General features: G+C 35.7%; 2 protein-coding genes across 3 annotated transcripts; both read left to right on the plus strand.

Moving 5' to 3' along the window:
- The first annotated feature begins 840 nt into the window (after positions 1 to 840).
- col8a1b (collagen, type VIII, alpha 1b) lies at positions 841 to 15,995 on the plus strand. Of its 2 annotated transcripts, XM_056758982.1 has the most exons (4): positions 869 to 968; positions 10,604 to 10,801; positions 12,710 to 13,010; positions 13,150 to 15,995. In XM_056758982.1, exons 3-4 carry the CDS (start codon positions 12,713 to 12,715, stop codon positions 15,045 to 15,047), a joined length of 2,196 nt encoding a protein of 731 aa, XP_056614960.1. In that variant the 5' UTR covers positions 869 to 968; positions 10,604 to 10,801; positions 12,710 to 12,712; the 3' UTR covers positions 15,048 to 15,995. The 2 variants fall into 2 exon arrangements, with proteins under 2 accessions (XP_056614961.1, XP_056614960.1); XM_056758983.1 differs by lacking the exon at positions 10,604 to 10,801 and having other exon boundaries at positions 841 to 968.
- A 523-nt stretch (positions 15,996 to 16,518) lies between these two features.
- jagn1b (jagunal homolog 1b) lies at positions 16,519 to 19,545 on the plus strand. The gene is made up of 3 exons (XM_056759136.1): positions 16,519 to 16,594; positions 17,949 to 18,068; positions 18,624 to 19,545. The coding sequence occupies exons 2-3, from the start codon at positions 17,980 to 17,982 to the stop codon at positions 19,084 to 19,086; spliced, it is 552 nt and encodes a 183-aa protein (XP_056615114.1). The 5' UTR covers positions 16,519 to 16,594; positions 17,949 to 17,979; the 3' UTR covers positions 19,087 to 19,545.
- The last annotated feature ends 4,160 nt before the right edge of the window (positions 19,546 to 23,705 follow it).

Genomic DNA, 23,705 nt, shown 5'->3' on the forward strand with positions numbered 1-23,705 from the left:
ACTGCCAGTCTTAAAGCCGTTTCATCACTGGAAACAGAACTTTAATAACACATTTTCTGGACCAGCTTTGTGTGGCTTTAGATCAAACACATTAAATGTAAAGCTCACATAACGCTTGTCACCCTATACACATTAAAAGTGATACTTCACCTAAAAATGAAAACTCTATAATTTATTCACCCTCTTGTCCTTCTAAACCTGTAGGACTTTCTTTTGCAGAACACAAAATAAGGAGAGAATATATTGTCAGCATATTGTGGCAATTACATTCTCTCTAGTTAAAGCGATAGTTCAACCAAACATGAAAATTCGGTCTTTATTTACTCACCCTCAGTTCGTTCCAAACCATTTGAAAATTCTTTGTTCTGCTGAACACAAAGGAAGATATTTGGAAGAATGTCAGCAACATTTACTGCCATGGTAGGGAAGATTAATACTATGGCAGTCAAAGAGCTGTTTGGTTATTGACATTCTTCCAAATGCCTTCCTTTGTGTATAACAGAACAAAGACATGTATACAGGTTCGGAACAACCCGAAGGTAAGTCAATTATGACAAAATTGACATTTTTTGGTGGACTGTCGCTTTAAGACATTACTCATCAGTTTTTCTCCCAAAAATGTGAAGTATTTTACTTGGAATGAATTCGTAACATACATTTAAAGCATCAAATGCAGTATAAACAATCCTAACTAAATTTAATAGCTACTGGATCGACGCCCTGGGTGGAGGACTATTTGATCATCTCTCTCTCTCCCTCCCTCTCTCTCGCTCGCCTTCTCACTGCCCACCTCCTTTGAAAACGTTGCCCCTCCTAGTTGTACATAAAAGTGGAAAGCATGTTGCCTTAAGCCTTTAACTACTCTTCTCTGACTTCTAAATACTCATCCTTTTGCTTTTCACTCTGAGAGATAAACAGAAGGCGGGGAGACCTTGTAAAGGAGAGAGTGCGAGAAAAGAGAAAGAGAGGTAAGTGCTGTACATATTTAATGCATGAGTCCGAAACCTGTTTGGCTATTTGAATATCTGTGAATATTGATCCAGCAGTGGTTGTTTGCAGCTGAAAATATAAATGCAATTTGTAACATGCAATGCAATTTTGAATGGGTTGGAAAGAAAAATGTATGAGCAAAATGAAAATGTTAGCTGTGCATGAATTATTGACTGCTTGCTGGATTGATGGTTGAATATGCCGTTTTATGTGTCGTTCGTAATCTTGAATTTGTGTAGATTGTATTTTAGGTTTATGGAAAATGTTATGGAAATGAATCAAATATTAAAAAGTAATGGAATAAATATATATTTTTATAGTAATGCTCTGCCGTAGAACATTCACTTGACATTTGAGTTTTCTCTTTATATATTTCTCAATGTAATATAGATATAATATGTAATGTAAATATATTATTGTAAAATATATAATGTATATATATATATATATATATATACATATACAAAACACACAAATGAACATACACATAGAAGCTTTTTTGCACATTTTAACCTTACATAATGGAGAAGTTGTGGAGATTTATATGTATATAAATCGTATAAAGCATTGCACTTCAACGCATTACATATTAATATTTCTAAGCACAAATAACTACAAATGTTATTGAAATTAATCAAAGAATTAAGACAAAAGTGGGACCTTGTTTTCTAATATTACTGTTTATTTAAGAAATTTCTTCATAGGATAATAAAAAGTTAAATATGTGTTAAGAATATATAATAGTAAACCCTACTGGCTGTCAGATTCTTCACACAACATTTGACTTTGATTTTGGATTATAGAGAAATCTCGAATCAGACACCAGATTCGAGCAAACTCATTTCCTGCCCTATACCACCTGCTGTTGTGCGCAAGTCTTTACCGAGCTCTGCTCAAGGGGTTTGTATGCTTCCAGAATCATATTTACTTTGATTTCGTAACACGGGGCATTATTGAGGGCCGGAGGGCAGCTGTACGACCAGTGCTGACTGTTATGTCTCTAAGGTTCAAAAGATCCATTCTTGAGGGCATTCAGTCAAAGCCTGGGTGTTTGGATCCTCTTTCTTTTTTACTCCTGCTTTATCTCTTCTCTTCCATCTCTGCTTCAGATGGATTTGGTTGTTTTGATTTTTTATCAAGATCCCCATGTTTTTGTTTACACTGGGTCTGATATCTCCAGACAGATGACATTGTGGCTGCAATTTCATTTGTGACTTCGTCTATATCTATAAATCATACTGTTATTTGTTTGACTCTCTCTTATTTGTTTGGTATTTGCTTTTTTCGTTATACATAATTTTGTTTTGTTTCCATAAAAAAAAAGAAATCTTAGGTGTAGTATCTATTTTTGGTCTTATTTGATTAGTTAAAATCTTCTATTGACCTACATCTGTAGAATGGTCATCATTCCTAATAAGTGTAATTTTGGCCTCTCTATCGCCATCTCTGTTTGAAACATAAAATTGCAGGTCATTTTATGTACATATATCAAATGTTGTCAAAGTGACATTTCCTGCAAAATCACACCCAACGATTCAACTTATAAATCATTATTATAAGCCTTTCATCGTGTAGCAATGAGACCATTTGAATGGTCAGGTTTATGTACTTGCTCAAGAACATATTTGCTTTATTTGATAAAGAATAAAGAAATCAAATTCTAATTGTGATCGCTCCAAATGGTTTGGTGGTGGATTCTTTGTAAAGCGAAAAAAAGTGATTTAAACATCAACAATTTTGTGTTGGCATGTATGCAGCAAGGGGAATTTTCCATTGCAGAAATCTGTTTGTGCCCTTTTGAGCCTTTCAGGTACGACGAATTTCTTCTTTCCACCCAACATGAAGTTGATTAGAAGACTGATCCAGCTGCTTATGTTGATGCTGTGATGAACTTTGTGAACTTTGCTGTCTTATCGTTCAGAAGTTTCCTAAGCAGATTTATGCTTCTTCAGTTTTTCCTCTATTAACAGATCAATGTTTTATAACTCAGCCAATTTTATCTAAATGGAAGACATATGCTCTCTCACAAACAGGAACAGATCACACAAAAGAGAGGCAAGGCTTGCTCAAGATTTTGTAAGGTTTATGGTGGATTGGGCTGCTTCATTCAGCAGAATTTGTGAGGGACAAGATTTGAAAAAATTATGGATTATACGTTTTAATGCCGTAGTTTGGATGCATGAATGCAGCTATTGTCCTGACCTCTGTCCTGAGCGCCAAAAACGGTGTACAGTACAAATCTTCTCCATCGTAGACTATAGAATTACTGGTCTTCTCTTGCAGCAGTTTCTCATGTCAAATCAGCATCGTTCTGAGACGAGAACACCAAAATGCAGCGGGCCAAGGGTCCTCTGTTTAAAGAGAGGTTTGGCTGAGCGCCCCCGTTTGATTTCCAAAATGCCAGATATTTGCGAAGCTGACAAAGCTCAGGGCTAATCGCAAATATATTCATTTATTATGGGCTTTCACCAGGATGACTGGAAAAGACCAGTTTTGCTTGTCACGGACGAAAAGAAAAACAGGAAAGAGTTTGATCGTCGAGAACTTAGTTAGCTGCCTCCGTAGGCAGAAATGCTGAGGCATCATAGGCACTCTTCCAATGCTTAAGCTTTTCCAAAAGGTTGGCCTTCTAAGGTACTTTATTTTGGCCAAATTCTAAGGCTGTATCCTTAGTGAAAAAAGCAATCCCGTAATGCAAGAGGTTGGTGGAAAAACAAATCCAAAATACCAAAAGGATGATACAACGGAAGCAACATCAGATGTCGGAGCAAAAGTTTCATTTCGTTCGTGTTATTTAGGAGTGATAGTCTTTCGTTGGAATTTCTTATTTTGAATGTTTAGTTGTGTGGTTGTCATAATGGCGAATATCCAACCTGTTACTTTTGTGTGGGTTATTGCACTCCAGGTTATTTTCAAGCCAGCGTTGGGTCGAAAAGAGACAAACACAATGATTGGATTGTAAATTAACCAAAGCTCGGTTGTTTAACATATTGTTGGGTCAAATATGAACATTTTCTGGGTTCATTTAATGCTGAGGAAAAAATCAACATCCACACGAAGCCAAAGCTTTTGCTATTCGATCTTTTGGTATCACTTTACATTAAGGTTCCCTTGACAAAGCATTTGTTAATGTGTTCATTAATGATTAATATGTCATTTACAAATTCATTATAAAGCAGTTATGCAAATAGTGAGCCATTTTTAACTAACATGTTATAAATGCTTAATAAATGTACTTATTCATTATTTATTTGACTCAAAAGCAGATTCATCATTTTCTTGATGTTGTTTGACATTCGGAATGGGATCAGTTAAGCAACATGGTTTGAGTACAAGTCGGACGAAGTACAAACGGACGAAATTATTTGGAGCATGCGCATAAACTTTATGTAATGGGGTGATGACATAATTGTTTTAGAAAATATACAGATCGGCTGTACACAGAAAAACGCAAGGGTGGTGTTTTGAGATTCATCCACTCTGGGACACGGTTAAAAAATAGCGGTTTCAGGCTCCCAAAACGTCGGATCTGTGCTCAAAGCGGCCCAAACACATGGGGTTTCTGTCAATCTCATATTATCTGATATATATCATATAATCTTGAGTACCTATAGAGTAGTATTGCATACGTCGTATCTTCAAATAGTATTTAGTTTGATCACATTTATAAAAGATTGATACAGCAGTGTTATTATTTCCGAAATCATACGGCACGTGCTGGGGTGGAGGGGTAGGTTGAACTAAAGCAGATTGTCAACACAAAAATGTCATCAGTTTCACTCACCGCATGCGGTTCATGTCTGGCATCTTTTAGCGGCTCCATTTATCAGTTTAAAACGATCTCCAAATCCAGCGTTATATTCAAATTTTATATAACATTCATCACCCAAATGCAATTTTTGCATTCGTCAAACAAACACCTAAACTTCCCTAACGTATGCTCTCTCTCTCTCGCCTGCACACAAGTAAAAGTGACGTAAGCGCATGCTCCTTCTGCTCTGCATGCTGCCGCGTGGGCGTGCCTTGTGCTTTTCCTGGTAGAATTTTCTAATAAGGGACTAAGAAAAATTGTTACAAAACAGTTTACAAAAAAATCTGAATATTTCCGAAACCTGTACGATTGCTGGGGGAGGAGTGTATCGAGCACAGAAATACTACGTAAATGTATGACACAACCTTTCATTACCCGTTTAAGAAACGGCGACATGATACAAAATCTTTACTTATACAGCTAAATGCGTCTCCGTGTGGATGGAAAGAACTTTTCTGTGTGTAAAGAAATCTATTTTTGAATAGCCACTCAATGTGCTATTGATATTGTTCTTTTAATCATTTCTTAAAACTTATATGTTTTACATCTCAGTATGAGAAAACACAAAAGATCAAAACATCAAATAGTCTTAAATCAACAGATGATCCGGCGAAATATTTAAGACCAATTATTCATGAGCTCCTTACAGTTGTGATGTAATTTCAGCATCGTCCTTATCACTTTAAAATAAAATGATGCACATGATGATGAGATACGAAAATGTCGGGGATGTACAATCTCCAGTCATTGCCCTTCTAATTTAGGCTCAGTTGTGTCTCATCTCACTTTCCAGGTCAAGCCGAGTTGATCTCGGCACAAAAAGCAGTGAATGGAAGAGGAATGCTTGGAATTGGAGCGGGGAATTGGTTTGAAGGCTGAAAGCCCCTCGCCTCTGAACACGTGGGAGACTGTTAGCTTGGAATCTGACACATACACTCACAAATACACCAGCACACCTCTGACCCTGGCACATGTCTGTAGTGCTGTAAATCACCAGCATCAGTGTCCAGCTTGAACAAAAGATAAAAAGATGTATGGGTCATTTAAGGTCAATAGTCCTGATAAAGTATGAATATTGAGATGATGCATAAAAGTGAAGATGTACCATAGACTTGACCTAAAATAGTTTTTATATGGTGTTATATTTTTGCACACGTGTGTGTGCTCTTCAAAATAATTTAGAGGTTTTAACTCTGTTTTGTGTAAGCTTGAATTATTGAATTACAGTTTAAACAGGGTAGCACTATTGTTTCATATTAATACTGAAAATAACTATTGTCTCTATTTTTTTTAACTCTTTGAATAAAGATCAATTATTGCTTTCCTCAGTGTCACATTGGATCTGCTAAATGAATGCAATTGCTTGTACAGCCAAATGCAGAATGATATTAGTTCTTTAAAGTTTAGCAATGACCTTTTAAATGGTGAAATGAATGATTTATTTATAACTGTTGTTTTTTTCTTCGACAACCAGATGGATAAAGTCTCTCATGGTTTAAATGCTGCCCAAAACCTAATTTTCCTCATGGAGAAAAACATATGCTAACATGAAAAAAGTCTTCCTCTCTGTCTGAGAGAGAGAGAGAGAGAGAGAGAGAGAGAGAGAGAGAGAGAGAGAGAGAATATGTTTTACTGTCTCGGGCTGTTCTGGCTCACGGTCAGTTTTGTCAGCTGATTCTACATTCCTCTGTCCTGAGGCATAACTGCTCCATCTCACTGTATACAGGATTATAAAATACATATAAATATATCATCCCCCACATCATTCCCAAACATTCCTTTGTCTTTATAAGGTCATTGTGATTTTTAAAATAAAGGGTTTACCATGTTTGATTTTATTGTCCTGTTGCAAATAGGATGTCCAATATCGGGTCAAGTATATCCATTTAGTGTTTGTGTATGGGTTAACAGTCCCTCACTAATCTTTGGGACTGATTTGCTAGATGTGCTAAAGGGATTGTTGACCTAAAAAAAGGAAATTCTGTCCTCATTTACTCACCCTCAGGTTGTTCCAAACCTGTATAAATGTATTTTATTCTGCTAAACACAAAAGAAGATATTTGGAAGAATGTAAGTAACCAAACAGATCCCATCCCCATTTACTGCCATAGGAGGGAATAAAAATATTGTGGTAGTCAATGGGGGATGAGATCTGCTTGGTTATTGACATTCTGGCAAGTTTTGTTGTTTGTGATTAGCAGAACAAAGAAATGTATACAGGTTTGAGATAATAAGAGAGTAAGTAAATGATGACAGAATTTTCATTTTTGGGTTCAATATCCCTTTAATCAAATCGGACAAAAAATATCTCGTCCAAGGCTAATAATGTTTTTTTTTAAACATGTAATTTTTGATCAAAATAAATCAATGTTTCTCTTATGAGATTATGGTTGGTCAGTTATATTTGAAGATGTGATAATAAATCTTTTTTATTGTTCATTCCAATTGATATCAATCAAGCTGCAGTTGGTTTGTTTGGATTTAAGCCATAATAACTCAAGAAATACTGCTAACTAACACAAGAAAACACAAGAAAGACATGATAACATAATAAAAAAACGTGATTTTTTATTAAATCCAAACAAACCGTACTCTTAATTTACAGAATAATTTGCTGCACATGACACACTAGAAATATGTGTTATTGGATCCGTCCATTTAAATAGGTTAACATATTTGTGTGTCTATTTCATAGGAGAAATGTCTCACTTTCAGCCTTCACTCTTAAACTTGAATGTTATTTCTGAGTTTGGGGGAAAGTTGTGTAATTGCTGGTAGGGTGGGAACATGGAATCATGTGTCCGTGTCCACGTGCCTCTGTATTTTGGCATCTGCTGCTGTTTACTGTCAGCACCTCATTATCACCGGTTTGCAGATTGTAAAACACAGTAAAGTTCTTCAAATTAACCAAAAGCTGAAACAGCAGGTTCAACACACAGAATCGTGAATTCAGCATTTTTAGAGAAGAACACACACCCCAGACTGACCTCTGTTTTTAATGGAGTTTGGTATAACTGTGACATCTGTGTTTCAGTAAGAGATAGATTACGTCTGTAGCCCACAAACTTAATGCTTTGTGCCGCAGTGCTGATCTTTTTGCTTTTTCATTACATAATCTTTCACTGTTTATTCTGTTTTTCAGACTTTATAAAATCATATCTTGATATAAAAACCTGAGCCTTATTTGCATCCAATCCATCTTCACAAATTTTTAATGAAAATAGCCAAGGGAAAGAAAAACAGAATTACCTGCAATGTTACACACTACATTGGGTCACATGACATGTTTTAGATGCGTTTTTATCATAGACCAGACAGGCCTGTGATCCTAATAGGATGAAGTAGTTTTTTTAATGTTTTTTTTTATATTTCTTGAATTAGTGCATTTACAACCCGATAACAATCTTACAGACACGTTTTAAAAAAAATCATTTAATCAGCATTTCTAGATGTTTTGTGTCCATTCCAGTCCAGTGTCTGTTTAATGTCAAAAGAATCAAACCTGAGGAGTGACATGAAGTCACCCAACAGTCATGTGAAAGACTGACAACATGACAAGACACAAGAAAACAGTGCTATTTTTTTTTTACTTTACCTAAATCATTGTACAAATATTACTGTTGTATTACTTTAAAGTGAATCTGAACTTGTTTTCTTTGGCGTATTTGAGGGCTGATAAAATACAGAGCATCATTTCTGTAATTTTACATGTTTCTCCAGTTTTCTTTTTCTGCAAATAAATGCAAACAGAAACAACATTTGTACCTGAAATTTTAGATAAAGATTGTTTGTAGTTCACAGAATTAAATGCAAATATAATTTTACCTAAACACATAAATAGTAAATTCAGAAAAACTATCTCTTCATTTTTTCCACTGTAAGTCTTTTGAAACAATGTGATTAATTTGCCCCGATCCGAGACTAAGCAATCTTCTTCTCATGCCACCCCAGCATCAATTGCATGGTGGACACCCAACTAGTTCATTTGTTTATTGAGAATTGAAGTTTACCATCTGGAAGCAGTCAGAGAAGTTGGAAATGGAAAATTGATTATTTTAGAATCAAGGCGATAACAGAGCTGTGGCGTTAAACCAAGCAGACAAGCGCTGTGGTTGTACATTTTGGCAAAATCCATAGAAACACCAGGGGGAAACATTGGTTCCTGCATTTTCCAGTGGACGTGTAGGGTTGCTGTTGTTCCATCGTGCTTGTCTTTGTGGTTGTGACCCTTGTCTGTTAACATACTTCTTGTCTTTTAAAGAGATGTGAAGGTTTTGTGCCTTGAACGCTGAAAACTATAGTTTCTACACTGTAAAATCGAATTAGTTGATCTTACTTAAAAAAGCCTGCAAACCGATTGCCTTAAAATAACTAAGTAAAGTGAAATGGTATTGTTGAGTTCAAGTAACTAAAAAAATTAGTTCAGATGTACTCTTGACATAGTGTGGAGTACTCAGAATTAAAATTATTACCATCTTAAGAACTTCCATTGGATTTATTGCACTGTAAACCCGAGTTTGCAATACTAAAGCTTGATTACTTTATAGCTAAATAAAATTTTACTACAGTTTAAATATTTATTTTATCCATCATTGGAGTTCACTAAATTAAATTCTTTATTTCTCATAAATGTTTTTCTAAAAATGCATAAATCAAACACCTTGACTTGTGCAACACAAAATGAGCAAGAGGAGACTGATCTGCGTACACGAGCTTCGCAGACCCTAATCACATGCACATGTCTTCTAAACAGTGGTAACCACAAAACTGAAAAATATGTCAAACTCTTCTAAATATCTAAGGAAGTGAACATTAAACACTTTCTAGTCTTTAACTTTACTAAAAACAAATAAAATAATCATATTTTTAAAAATGTACTCTCCTAATGCAGTCTGGCGCTAAGCATGCTGGGAATCTTTTTGGCGCACATGCAGGATCTGCTCTCCACTGCCTTTTGCTGGTGTAGTAAAGTAATTGCTTCGCTTGCCGCTACTTGCTTGATTTAAGTAAAATAAACTAAAGGCGAAAGTAAATTGTTTTATTTCCCCTGCAAGTAATCGTAACTTAATATAAACTAGTAAAATGTATACATTTTGACAACTGAGTAAAGTTAACAAATAATTTGTAAGTAACGACAACAATTAGATTTTACAGTGACTGGCATGCTTGTACGTTTAATGTAGTTCACGGGAACAAAGTGAGAAGCTTATTTTGGCTTTGTGAATTCAGTAAATAAGCACGGAGAATTGCACCGGGCTAGTTTACATTCTGCAGTTTGGACAAACCTTCAGTTTTTATGAGGCATGTTTTCCCTGTGACCTCCCCTTAACACAATATCCTTGATGCTTTATGCAGGTTGAGTATCTTATAAGAGTGTGAAAATGTTCTATGTCACCAAAAATAACTCCGACATGGCTTAAGAGAAATTAGACATATTGTCTACGAATGAGATCTCACAAGATAGTTCACCTAAAAATATTATAATTTCATTCCATACCTGTAAGACGTTTTTCTTCTGCAGCACACAAACGAAGATATTTTGAAGAATGTCGGCAATCAAACAACATTAAACGCTATTGACTTCCTTAAAATATCTTTTGTGTTCTACTAAAGAAAGAAGTGTTGCATTGCCCCTTCCCTTTATAATTTCTAGTTCAAGCAAGATCTCTTTTACAGCCGTTCAAGAAAGAGAATCAGGGATCCGACAACCCGGCCTCAAGCTGATCTCAATATGTCTTCATGTATTACAATCAAAACGATTCTGTAAAAATAATTCAAGCTTTCACGATTTTTCCATCATAGGAGGAGGATGCCGCCTCATTGAGGTCGGGCTTTCAGCACAGTTTATCGGCTGGGTGCTAAAGCATCAACGCTCTAAGAAACTAAGTAAGAGGCTGGGTTTACCATTCATCACTGTTTCACACGGTCACAGTAAAGAGGACAGAACCGAGAGGACGTGGCTTTCATATATCAAGACAACAGAAAGAAGTAGTCACAGAAGTAAGGAACTGATCAAGTTTTTCTTGAAACTACACAATTGTACCATTGATGTGCAATTACATGATGTGAAATGATGCTGTGGCAGTTGATTCTTGGGATTTTTGATAGTGCTCTGCTACATTTAATTTGTTTTTATAATTGTCACGTTTAAATTAAACAAATTTAAATCGATTTAATATTTTTTCATTGTTGCTTTCTCTAATTGTGTGTTTTTTTTTATACTTCGTATACGCAGTGGACCATTTTCACAAACCTGTGATGATGCCTTCCAACATTATCAGCATCTTAAATCTTCCAGTCTTTTATATTTTCATTTTTTTTAATTATGTACGTTTATCACACTATAGTTTGTACCTTTGCATTTAATTACAAAAAACACCAATGCGAGGGTGTTTCCTACAGCGTTTTGACTCCCGTTCAGACTCTCACTATTATTTTTATTTTGTTAAAAGTAGTGAGAACGCTACTATTTTTTTGCTTCTTCAGCAAATGAGAATGCCCAAAATATGTTTGTGGTAGTCTCCCATTCACCGATATAGAACTTTCCCCAACTATGACGAGTTCTGCTGCTGAGAATCACGGAAATGTGAAAAGGTCTATACAGAGCTATAAAATTGTGTGATAAGAAACTAAACACGACTCTCAATCTTACATACCTGATAAGCATGTGTGTGGGTAGGCACTGCCCTCTAGTTGTCATGACTTAAAAAGCACAGTCTCTGCAAATACTATGAACTTTTTAAATAAATGTTATTTATTTTAATTATTTGTATGTGTTGACTACATACAGTGAGATGGTTATTATTACAAATACTTCGTTCTACTCAGAACATTTCTGAAAACAGAAATCAGACCACACAAACATCATCATCCATGTATATAAATGTATATATATATATATAAAAGGATATAAATGTAACAAATTATTATCATAACCGTTCCTATGACTCCAGGTCACATATGACATTCAAGGATACCTATAAAATACCCTGACAGCATCATAAAGAGAACGGATGTTATAAAAAATTGTAGAATTCAATGCATGCATTTTAATATTTACATACGCTATTTCTCAAATCTCAAATGCAATTTTCTGTATAAAAAACGTTGTGCCTTTAGAATAAACATACCAGAAGACATGATTGTCCGTGTATGATGATGCTGACAGTACAGGTTTTCATTTACCTTTCAATTTAGTTATTGACTGGTCATGGTCATGTTTTTAAAAGTCTCAAGATCCGTAACTCCAAATAATCTTTTTTAATGCATACATTTGTACAGAATATTTAATTTTTAAATATAATTTTAATTCATAATCCATTAATAATGGTTTTCTATTTATGTATTAACTAAAATATTTGAGATTTTATTTTTTTATATTTATATTATATTTATTTTCTATGAGTACTTGATCCAGGTACAGTGATATGATGCTAATTCTGTCATAAATGTACATGCATTTATTATTGGCATAACTATTTCAAAACCATGTTTTAGCAATGGGCGAATTGATTACGCATTTATTTTTATAGTTCTTGTAAAATTCTGTGATGATAATTATTTTGGTAATATTTATTTTCATGTTGCTTCAATGTTGCACAAATTTTTAACTCAAGTAATTTTTTGCTTATATTATTAATTACGATGTATTTTTTATTTTTCCAATTGTCACAGTCAGTAAATTCTAGAAATGTCTGTAGCACAGGGAAGATGGGTCATTTTCGTGTATGAGTGATAGTATAAAAAAATTATAAATGTGTGAAAATATTTTAGTACTGTCGATAGTAAAAAAAAATTATGTGATTTCATATTCAGCATGTTACACTTCACAAAATGAAAGCTTGTGCAAAGAAGGCGTTTTATAATTTCTCTGAGCACCAACTACTTCTTCTCTGCTCCAATCCACAGAACATGGCTGGGCCTCTCTTCTCTGCCCGCTTAATTGTACTAGTGGAGCATCTTTGTCTGCTACATCATATCCATGCAGGGGCATTTTATAGGCACCAGCCATTGCCGCAACAGCACCAGCCTCTGCCTCAACTGCCTCTCATGCAACATGGCAATGAGGGGATACCCCAACACCATTACTATGGAAAAGAAATGCCACAACTGTCATATGGCAATGAGATGCCTTTGCTTCCACATTATGGAAAGGGAAAAGAACGTCCACAGATGCCCATGCACCTGGGTAAACCCAATATAGGAAAAGGTAGGTTTAAAAAGTTGCTTGAAACAAAGTCTGAGAAATGTATCAGCTAAGGAATGCATTCATTTATTGAATATTTATGATATTAACATGTGTTGTCCAGTTTACTAGATACTGAACAGTTACGATTTATTTAATGCAGGTGAAACAATTCCAAGGGGAGAGAAAGGTATCACTGGTGAGCCTGGTCCAATCGGGCCACCGGGGCCTCAAGGTCCACCAGGACTTCCTGGCAATGGTATGCCAGGACCTGCTGGAAAACCTGGTCCCCAAGGTCCACCAGGATTCCCTGGGATTGGAAAGCCTGGAATGTCAGGATTGCCAGGGAAACCTGGAGGTTTTGGTTTACCAGGACCAAAGGGCGAGATGGGACCAATTGGTGGTAAAGGATCAATAGGATTACCAGGACCTCCAGGTTTTCCGGGGCCCCATGGCCTACCAGCTGTGTCAAAACCGGGGGGACAAGGACTTCCAGGACAACCTGGGCCCCGTGGAGAACCTGGACAAAAAGGCCACCCTGGGATCCCTGGCCTCCAAGGGCTAAAAGGTAGCAATGGGAATGGTCATCCAGGGCCGCCAGGTTTAAGGGGACCTTCTGGACCTCCAGGGTCACCAGGACAACAAGGACCACCAGGAGTTGGCAAGCCAGGACAGAATGGAATGCCCGGGGCTCCTGGAGAGCCAGGTAAACCTGGTGCACCTGGAGAACCAGGGCTGACAGGACTACCAGGGGAAAGAGGACAAACTGGGCCACCAGGACTAACAGGTCTGGGTAAGCCTGGGTCAGATGGCTTCCCAGGGAAACCAGGTGTACCAGGTGGTAGAGGTGGGCCAGGCCCCGCTGGTTTACCTGGGGGTCCAGGACAGCCTGGATTCGGAAAGCCTGGTTTTCCTGGCCCTAAAGGTGAAAAGGGGCATGGTGGCTTGCCTGGGGCTCAAGGTCTAAAAGGTGAGAAGGGTCACGGTGGACTTCCTGGATTTAAGGGACCACCAGGTCCAAATGGCCTTCCGGGTGCTCCAGGTCCAATTGGACTTCCTGGAGGGAATGGTTTCCCTGGTCCAAAAGGAGAGGGTGGTGCAGTAGGCCCTAAAGGAACAATAGGTCAAAATGGTGTACCAGGACCTCCAGGACTTCCAGGAAAACCAGGATTCCCAGGTGAAATAGCTCAACCAGGACCTAGAGGCGTACCTGGCCCCATGGGACCTAAAGGTGAAAATGGACAGAGAGGCCTACCTGGCATACCCGGTCTCCATGGAAAGCCAGGCACAAAAGGAGAAGTTGGATTTCCAGGTGAGAGAGGTCAACCAGGGCCCATGGGAATCCCAGGATTAATGGGTCCAGCAGGACCATTAGGCCCACCTGGTCTCCCAGGGCCAAAAGGGGATTGTGGGTTGCCAGGAAAACCAGGACCACCGGGTGAGGGAAAACCAGGATTTCCCGGCCCAGTAGGTCCCTCTGGTATTTCTGGACCTGGTGGGCTCCCTGGTCAACCTGGAATACCTGGTCCTCCTGGCCCACCTGGCCCACCTGGGCCCCCTGCTCAGTCTCCTGGTCAAGAGCAAATCCTCCCAGACCAAGGTCCTGGATTAGATGGTTATAAGAAAGAAAAGCCTGGAGGAGCCATAATTGGTTTGGATGGCCAAGAGATGCCTGCATTTACTGCACAACTAACAACACCATTCCCTTCAGTTGGGCAACCGGTTGTCTTCAGCAAGATTCTGTATAATGGCAACCATAATTACAATCCTCAAACAGGCATCTTCACTTGCAAAATACCTGGAATTTACTACTTTGCCTACCATGTTCAATGTAAAGGAAGCAACGTTTGGGTGGCCTTGTACAAGAACACTGAGCCAGTTATGTATACGTATGATGAATACAAAAAAGGTTACCTGGATCAGGCATCAGGGAGTGCAGTGCTTCCCTTACGAGCTGGAGACACTGTGTATGTCCAGCTACCATCCGACCAAGCTGCTGGACTTTATGCTGGTCCATATGTTCACTCATCATTCTCTGGGTATTTATTATATCCTATATAAATATGTGAAAAATCTGTCAAACATCAAATGTGTATGTGCCATAATTGCTGAGACATTTCTTATATATTAAAATATGGAAAAACACAGTTGAACATTAAGATATATTTTTCAATCAACTTGAATTGAAACTTCATTTTGATGTGGAATAGATACAGCACATATAAAACAGAGATGAGTTTGGATGAGTTGAATTAATATGTTCTTTGTGGCATATTGTGCCAAAGTGGAATTGCAAATATAGTGAGACTATGTGTTGAGCATACACAAGTACATCATTTCAAGCAGGCTTACCATATTTTACAACATTCAGTGTTCCTTTCAAATTGTAAGCACTTTGATAGATCTCTTATTACATTATTTATTTGCATATTTTTTGGTACTATATTGGTAAAATATAGCTGGGGTCATATTGACTACATATCAGTATAAAATGATACAGTATTCAGATGTGAGATTGTTTTCTTAGCTAGATTGTTATTGTTGGATATGCACTATGTTTCTGCTGTCTTTAATTTTTCATCGTACCATCTCAATGAATTTCATTGGAGTATATGGACAAATAAGGGGTTTGTTTGTTTTTGTTTGTTTATTTAATCTAGCCTAGTTTTTTTAATGATCACATTACCTAACACCATCAGAAAAGTTTTTTTCACACCGCATGATTTTAATATTCAAGGTCACTTTTATAAAAACAAACTCGAGGATGTTTATTGTTAATTCAGTATGTACTGTGCAAACACACACACGCCAAGTTAAAATGAATTTTTCTTAAATTGTAGAAACTTTTATGTAATTTATTTTTACTCTTACTACTGAATCACTAAATTTGTATATGTTCAAAGTGATGGTGATGCACAAAATGAAAGAATTTATTTTGGTGTTTTTCATTTCTGACAATGGTGCTAAACTGTTAAGCAAATATGGAGTAACGTTGAATGCATTTGTAATAGGCTGTTAAACAAATAAAGAATGCTGACAATCTAAAGTTTGTGTTTTCTTTGGGAGTTTGCATCAATGAATTCTATATATTTGACCAGACACGGCGATAATGTTCACAATTCAAAGTTCATTAAAGTGTATTTAATAAAGTCAGTGGACAACCTGGATGCCAATATTTCAACCCATTAGGTGTTCCCTCTTTTTGATCATATTATTGACTGGGATGTCTTTATTTAATTCCTAAAATTACATTTTAACCTTTAATTCCAATGTTCAGTCTTTAGTTTCAGATTCGGATTTTTACTTTGCTTAATGATATATATTTGCCTTGTATTTTCATTTATTTATTTAAGTTTTGTTTGTACAGTCTGTAGAGATTATCATTATTTAGCATTTATATGTATAACTTTTCATGTTACATACAATCTTGAATCTTAAATTTACAGTAAAGTTGCTAAAAGTTTATTAGACTTCGATTCCTCTCCACACCAGGGTTGGCGGTAGTGAGCTCTTATGTCAAGACCAATGCGCTTGTAGAATAAGAGCTGCCGTAGCTGACGTTACTACTGTATGTATGAAAGAAGTTAGCTGGTTCATGTCAAAATAAGGTATGTTTTTGTTATCTTAGATTTATAAGTCTGACACAAATCAATACGCTTTTAATTATATATTAAGTCGATTAAGAATAATTGTATTGGAATTTATACAGCAATGTGTTTCTCAGATACAGATATTTCTGCTATGAGACGTCAGCAAAATCTGAAGTTGCCATGATGATTAGACTCATAATTTTACCCATTTTTGTTGTTTAAGGAATGAAAAATACATTGTTGATCAGTTAAAGATACAGAATCGTACTGTGGGTGAATTAAGTTAGTTTACCAGGTGGTTAGTAACGTGAGTTCAGGAGTAACGTTAGGTCATGAACTACAGCGAAATGTATTAGTTAACGTTAGTTTTAAAATTGAGAAAATATGTTTCATTAAAGTTCTTTTTTTAATATTTATATTTGGTAAGTTTGCTCAAATCATTTGAGAACAATTTGATGAGATTCTATTTATGGACAAACGTTTTAGCTTCTTACAGTATATCAAACAATAAAGTTACTAATGATTAACTAGCATTAAAAAATTCAAGTTAACTTTTAAAGAGAACCATTTCATGAATTATTTCCGGGTTGAAGTGGCAATTAATGAATTTCCAAGAGCACGTGATGGCAGCATAAGGATAACGTTACTTACAACCTCAACCAGAGTTATTATAGTTTTGTTTTTAGTTGTATTATTATTTTAAATTAGCTTTTTTCTTTACTTTTTGTGTTCATTTTATTTATAGTTTTAGCAATTTTGGCATGCTTTTGTCATTTTATAGTTTATTGGTTTATTTTTAATGTTGCTATACAAGTTTAATTTATTTTAATTTAAGTTTTTGTTTATTATTATAATTTCACTGCTTTAAACTTACTTCAGTTTATTTTTGAGGCAACATTTCAAATTTTCCTTGAGTTAAGTTTTTCCAATAATTTTAGGTCAATATTTTGTTTGATTTCAATGAACAGGAACGTTCATTGAAGTAGTTAGTAAACTTAAATAATCTTGACCGGAAATAATTTCTGGAACTGCGCTCTTTTATAGTTGATAAATGTTTTCATGTTATTAAATCTTTGATAACATGAATGTTTTAATGTACTAAATACTTTTAATCTTATTAAATTCAGACTGTATATTTCGGTTTCGATGTGGGAAATATCCCAAATTCGTCTGGAATGCAGTATTAGTACTTTTGCTATTAAACGCACGTTACATCTGTCGTCTTTAGTACCAACTTCTGATATTTGTGGTCATGATTTTACCATCCAAGAAGATAGTTTGCATTTAGGTTGTATGGTATAAATTTTATGTGGGGTTGGGTGAACCTTTGCCATTTTGATTTAACACATACTTTGTAATTTAACTTGTACAGATTAACCTCAGGTTAAAGGTAGTTGGTTGCCATGGCATCACGATCAGGACCGCGAGCTTCAGGAACTGATGGCGGTGACTATCAGCATCGCGAGCGTGTGGCGCCTCACTATCAGATGAGGTAACGTTACGTGTATGTTGTCCTTAGGTGTGTTTTGTTTTCAGATAAATAATACGAATCATAGGGATATTTTAAGATTTATTTACTGTGTACAGTAAGCTTCGTCTCTTCTGGATTTTCCAGTTTTGCCGTACATTTTAAACAATCAAAACGTAGGATATTTATGATGATACACCCAGAATATATAAGATCACTATTTTCGATATTTCTTTTCAAATGTTAGTTCATATAAATGGGTATATTCTAAAATCAAACCAAAGTAATAATGATTAAATGGTTTTAAATTGATTTGCATTTCAGTAGGCCTCATGTATGTATAAAACATCATTTTTATTAACAAAGATATGGAAAATTGTTTAAGCACATTTCAATGCATTGGCCATATTTTATGTGCACACATCTCCATAACTTCCATCTTCATACATATTTTTTAGTGTTTCATATTTTGACATAATGGAGAAATGTTCAGCACAGTTAGAAACGAGCTCGGAACACTTTAAAAAGATGACTTAAAATCCTCTAATCTCGTTCATCCCACCCTTCTGTATCTCCCAGTGTGTCGCTGAAGTCTGAGATCAAGAAGTTGAACATCGCTCAAGCAGTGCTTTGGTTGCTTGTAGTGGCACAGGTGGTGGTCAGCCAGCTAAACCTAGTATCGCATAAAGTGGTGGCCGCTCCGTACCGATGGGAATACTTTTATCTCCTGAGCATCATACCAACTCTCTTCAGCTTCATGGCTCTGCCTAAAAACAACATCAGCTACCTTGTCATCTCAATGATCAGTGCTGGGCTTTTCAGTGTCGCTCCTATTCTTTATGGAGGAATGGAGATGTTCCCCATCGCTCAACAGCTTTATCGCCACGGCAAGGCTTATAGGTTCATCTTTGGCTTCTCAGCCGTGTCTGTGATGTACTTGGTCATGATTATTGCAGTTCAAGTGCATGGCTGGCAGATCTACTACAGCAAAAAGCTGCTGGACGTGTGGTTCACCAACACACAGGACAAAAAGAAGAAATAAAAGACTGCAGAATTATCGTGACATGTTTTTGTGTCTACATCCTCTTTAAGAGGGCTCTTTGATGACATACATTTTTGAGTATTACCTAAATAACTAATTGCAGACTAAAAGGAAACCAAAATCATTGAATTATTTTCTCACATTGACTCTGAGCCAACAGCAAGACCTCGGTGATGTGAATACTGTATATGCTTCGAGGCTTAGATGTCACTTGCCGTTGTAATATCTGATTTCACAAATCTGATTTTACTGCCACACGTCAGTGTCTGTTTTGTACGGATACCTCAGGTCTCTCTCACAAGGGAGTCGATGGGATAGAAGCATCCTTGGGAAATATGTTCAATGATAAGGAACCAGTGAGTGTGTCAGACCAATACCTGTTATTGTTGTAAAATATATTTTGCTCTCTCATTTGTCTATGTTGATAAATAAAACCTTGACTTTAAACACAAAATATAATCAGTGTTTGTATATTTTTTTTATTCAATTATTCAGTAATTATTTATAGAGATGCACCGATACTAAATTTCTCCACCAATAGCCGATTATTCAGACTGATATCTGCCAATATCACTTCAGACGATTAAATTAATATCTTAACTTTCTGAATGTTATTAATTTGTATAATGACTATTAGTATTGAACATGAAAAGTGTGATGATTCTTAACATTTTCTGTTTACAGAGCACAAATTCATTACATTTTCCTGTCTTCTTTTGATTGGCAGGATAATCAGAACCGATCATCGGCTGTTTTAAAACTAGCGGCCAATAGCATGAAATATTGCTTTTATCGACCGTTAACAGTTATTTGCCGATATATCCGTGCATCTCTAATTATTTATAAGTCAAAATTATACATGAGTTAGTATATTAGTTGTATACACTCACCTAAAGGATTATTAGGAACACCATACTTATACTGTGTTTGACCCCCTTTCGCCTTCAGAACTGCTTAATTCTACGTGGCATTGATTCAACAAGGTGCTGAAAGCATTCTTTAGAAATGTTGGCCCATATTGATAGGATAGCATCTTGCAGTTGATGGAGATTTGAGGGATGCACGAAGCTCCCGTTCCACCACATCCCAAAGATGCTCTATTGGGTTGAGATCTGGTGACTGTGGGGGTCATTTTAGTACAGTGAACTCATTGTCATGTTCAAGAAACCAATTTGAAATGATTCAAGCTTTGTGACATGGTGCATTATCCTGCTGGAAGTAGCCATCAGATGATGGGTACATGGTGGTCATAAAGGGATGGACATGGTCAGAAACAATACTCAGGTAGGCCGTGGCATTTAAACGATGCCCAATTGGCACTAAGGGGCCTAAAGTATGCCAAGAAGACATCCCCCACACCATTACACCACCACCATAATTGCATTAATGAGAAATTGAACAGGTGTTCTAATAATCCTTTAGGTGAGTGTACAGCATACAGTTGTATACTGATTACACAATTTGTCATAATTATAAAATAATATGTTACTTTTTGTTACATACGGTTGTTGCATACTGTGCAATAGTATGCAAGTTTGCAATGCTTCAAAAACTGTCATATAACTTTAAATTTTGTGCACTGCTATGTGGCTCTTAAATCCGACATTAATTCCTTTGTATATCGATCATCAAAATTGTAGTCATTAAAAAATAGCCTAATATTTGTAGATTTTATAATAAAGCTTTGCATACTATGCTTCAGTGACTTTAGCACATTATGCAATGCTTTAAAAAAACTAAATATTAAATATAAATCTTTGCTTTTGGATAGCTGCTTGATGTCTCTTAAAATGTAACATGTTTGTGTGAATAATGGAAGATCTAGTAAGTAGAAAGTAGAAGAAAGTATGAATGTTACATAGTATGTTTTGAACTGTAATGTACTTGTGCTTAGAGTCAGACATTAACAAGAGAGCAAATAAACCTAAGGCTGTGTTTTTAATAGAAATATTGAGCAGATAATTAACTAAGGGTGAGGTTTTACATTCTTTCGCTAACTGAAAACGCAGAACTGTACTTTCATGTCCCTCACTTTGGCCAAATGAGTGACATTGTATTTGAAAAAAATAGCTAAATAGCCTGTATCAATCTCACATGTGTAACTCGTGTAAATTACTATCTTAAATCGTTTGTTGTGGAATGGAGCAATCCACCTGCGAAAGACGGAAGTATAGAAAAGTTATGAGTTTTATTTGTGATCTAGAGTTGATTAGGGTCAGAATGCCGCTGGCCTGTGTGCATGAAAATATTTCTCAGAATTCTCACAAATGCAAACAGGTGTCCGGCGTAGTGCAACCATGAAGGAACCTCATGTCAACCTCATTTTGTCCATTAGCGAGCATAAGCCGTATAGAGATGAGCAGTTTGCATGTTCAGTTGCCATATTTGAATGCGTAATGCACTCACGGTCATTTGCATCCAATAATGAATTAGAAAATGAATGATGACATGCTAAAATCCTGTAAATTCGATGCAAAAGGGTCTTCACAGCGATGATACAGATGAACCAGTTACCCAATACTAAATTATTTTATATTATTGATATTTATAATATACAATTGCATAAGATACATTTTATTTGTTAACATTTACAATTTGTAGGTGGAACTTTTGACTGATGCTAAATTAAAAGACTAAAGTCAGAATTTTCCACCAAAATGTCACGTAGTTACAAATAGCAGGACATATTTAGTCTGCAGTGATATTCCTTTAACATTAAATAAGTGCTTAAAGTGACATCACTACGAACAGCCAAATACAGGCAAATGATGTGACCTGCCAGCCATATCTGTTTCATGTTATGTTTGGTTTGTGCAATACATTGCCTAGTACCATGTCGATATTGTGTCCATTTGCCTTTTTAATGCAAATATATATGTCAAACAGGACATTTGAGATCATCCTACATAAGTTAATAACATACATGCTGACGTGGAGACCCAGAATTGAATCATTAACAGAAACATGATGCATATGTTGGTGAACGTATTGGTTTGAGGTAAGGGTGTTATTGTTACATTATAGATCCATACGCAGGGCCCAGCCCACCCAAACTCTTAGCCATTTCTCCTTTGTTTAGCGAAAAATTTGAATTTAATCAAATTATTAACCTATTAATAATTGAACAGCTAATTCTATTCTCACTGCAACGTTACGTACGAATGTATTGGTGCAGCTCAACATTTTTGAAAAAAAATCTGTTTTTTGTCTTATTGCTTAAATATAAATTACTAATCCTTGAAACCAGCGTGGTTAATTTCCTGATGTATTAACTATGAATCAAAAATGAAAAAAATCTGATTTATTTAAAAAATGATTCATCAACATAATATAAGGTATTATGTGTCATTGCGTGTGTATATTGTGCTCTTTGCATATGGAGTTTTTATTTTATGTCTTAGGTCTGCCTGCTCTTATTGTTGGCATCTCACTGGGCACAACTTCAACTTCAATGACCTTTACGCTATAGGCAAGAAGAATTGTAAGTTGACTGAGATCTTCTGTCTCTCCAACACAACACTTGTTAATGCACTTTTATTTTCTCATGTTCACTTTGCATTAATATCTTTTTATGCTGACTCACTGTTCTTTTTGGTCTTATATAGGGTGTTCACATTTTAATTTTGTTCACAGACTGAATCAAGGATGGATCAGTAACAAAGTGAAACAATGCTGGTTCTGATAAACCAGAGAAAACACGCATTGGACCTGTTCCATATGGCAAATACTTTTGCTATTTTCTTTTTATTTTGGTTTGTCGGCTAAATGAAAATCTGATTTAATTCAAACATTTCAAATTATGCTAACTTCATCTTTCGATTGATGCTTGTACTTCCCCATCTACAGTTTGCTCAAAACCTCAACCTATTCCCAACTAATAAGAATTCCCAATGCATATAATGTATATAATCACTAATAAAAATAAGATACAAATATTTTTTTGTTAATTTTATGGACATTTCTGATAACAGGAAAACACAGTATAATACAATGAAAATAATACAATACTTTTGTGTGGATAAGAAATAAAAAGTACTGTCTTACTAATAACTCAACTTCATTTTCTTTAAATCAAAATTTTGAATTATCAAATAAGATATTTAGTTGGCAAATAACTTTTAAAGTCTTTATTATATTGAAACATACAGAAACAGTAAAGGTGTGCTTGTTTCTCTTTAAATGTCCAGTGTGTCATTTTTTGGAGGCTCCATTGACGGAAATGCAATATAATATACATTACCATGTGTTCAGAGGTGTATAAAGACCTTACATTATGAATCGTTATGCTTTTTCTTATCTTAGAATGAGCTATTTCTACACCATGTTTTTACACCTGTAATATTTAAGATGAGTTGAGTTGAGTCAATGGCATACCTGAAATGCACAGTCGTTCGCATTTGATACAAGAACTCGGTGACATGCTTTAATCCTGTACACAACTCTTTTGTTTAACAGTAATTAAAGTGATTATTTTAATGTTATCTAAAAGCACAAATCATATTTTCAAGTTTTATTAATCAAGTTTTTGTTAATTTATTTAATGATTTATAATACTTTAGTTAACTGTGTAGAATTGCCATTTTAAAACTGGACAATTTTGGACGATTTAATTATGCATC

The sequence above is a fragment of the Triplophysa dalaica genome, chromosome 10 (assembly GCF_015846415.1).
Source record: "Triplophysa dalaica isolate WHDGS20190420 chromosome 10, ASM1584641v1, whole genome shotgun sequence".
Classification (NCBI taxonomy): domain Eukaryota; kingdom Metazoa; phylum Chordata; class Actinopteri; order Cypriniformes; family Nemacheilidae; genus Triplophysa; species Triplophysa dalaica.

Coding starts and splice junctions, on each gene's coding strand:
- jagn1b (XM_056759136.1), top strand. CDS start 17,980: ATGGCATCACGATCAGGACCGCGAGCTTCAGGAACTGATGGCGGTGAC. Junction 18,069..18,623: donor GCGCCTCACTATCAGATGAG/GTAACGTTACGT, acceptor TGTATCTCCCAG/TGTGTCGCTGAAGTCTGAGA.
- col8a1b (XM_056758983.1), top strand. CDS start 12,713: ATGGCTGGGCCTCTCTTCTCTGCCCGCTTAATTGTACTAGTGGAGCAT. Junction 13,011..13,149: donor TAAACCCAATATAGGAAAAG/GTAGGTTTAAAA, acceptor TATTTAATGCAG/GTGAAACAATTCCAAGGGGA.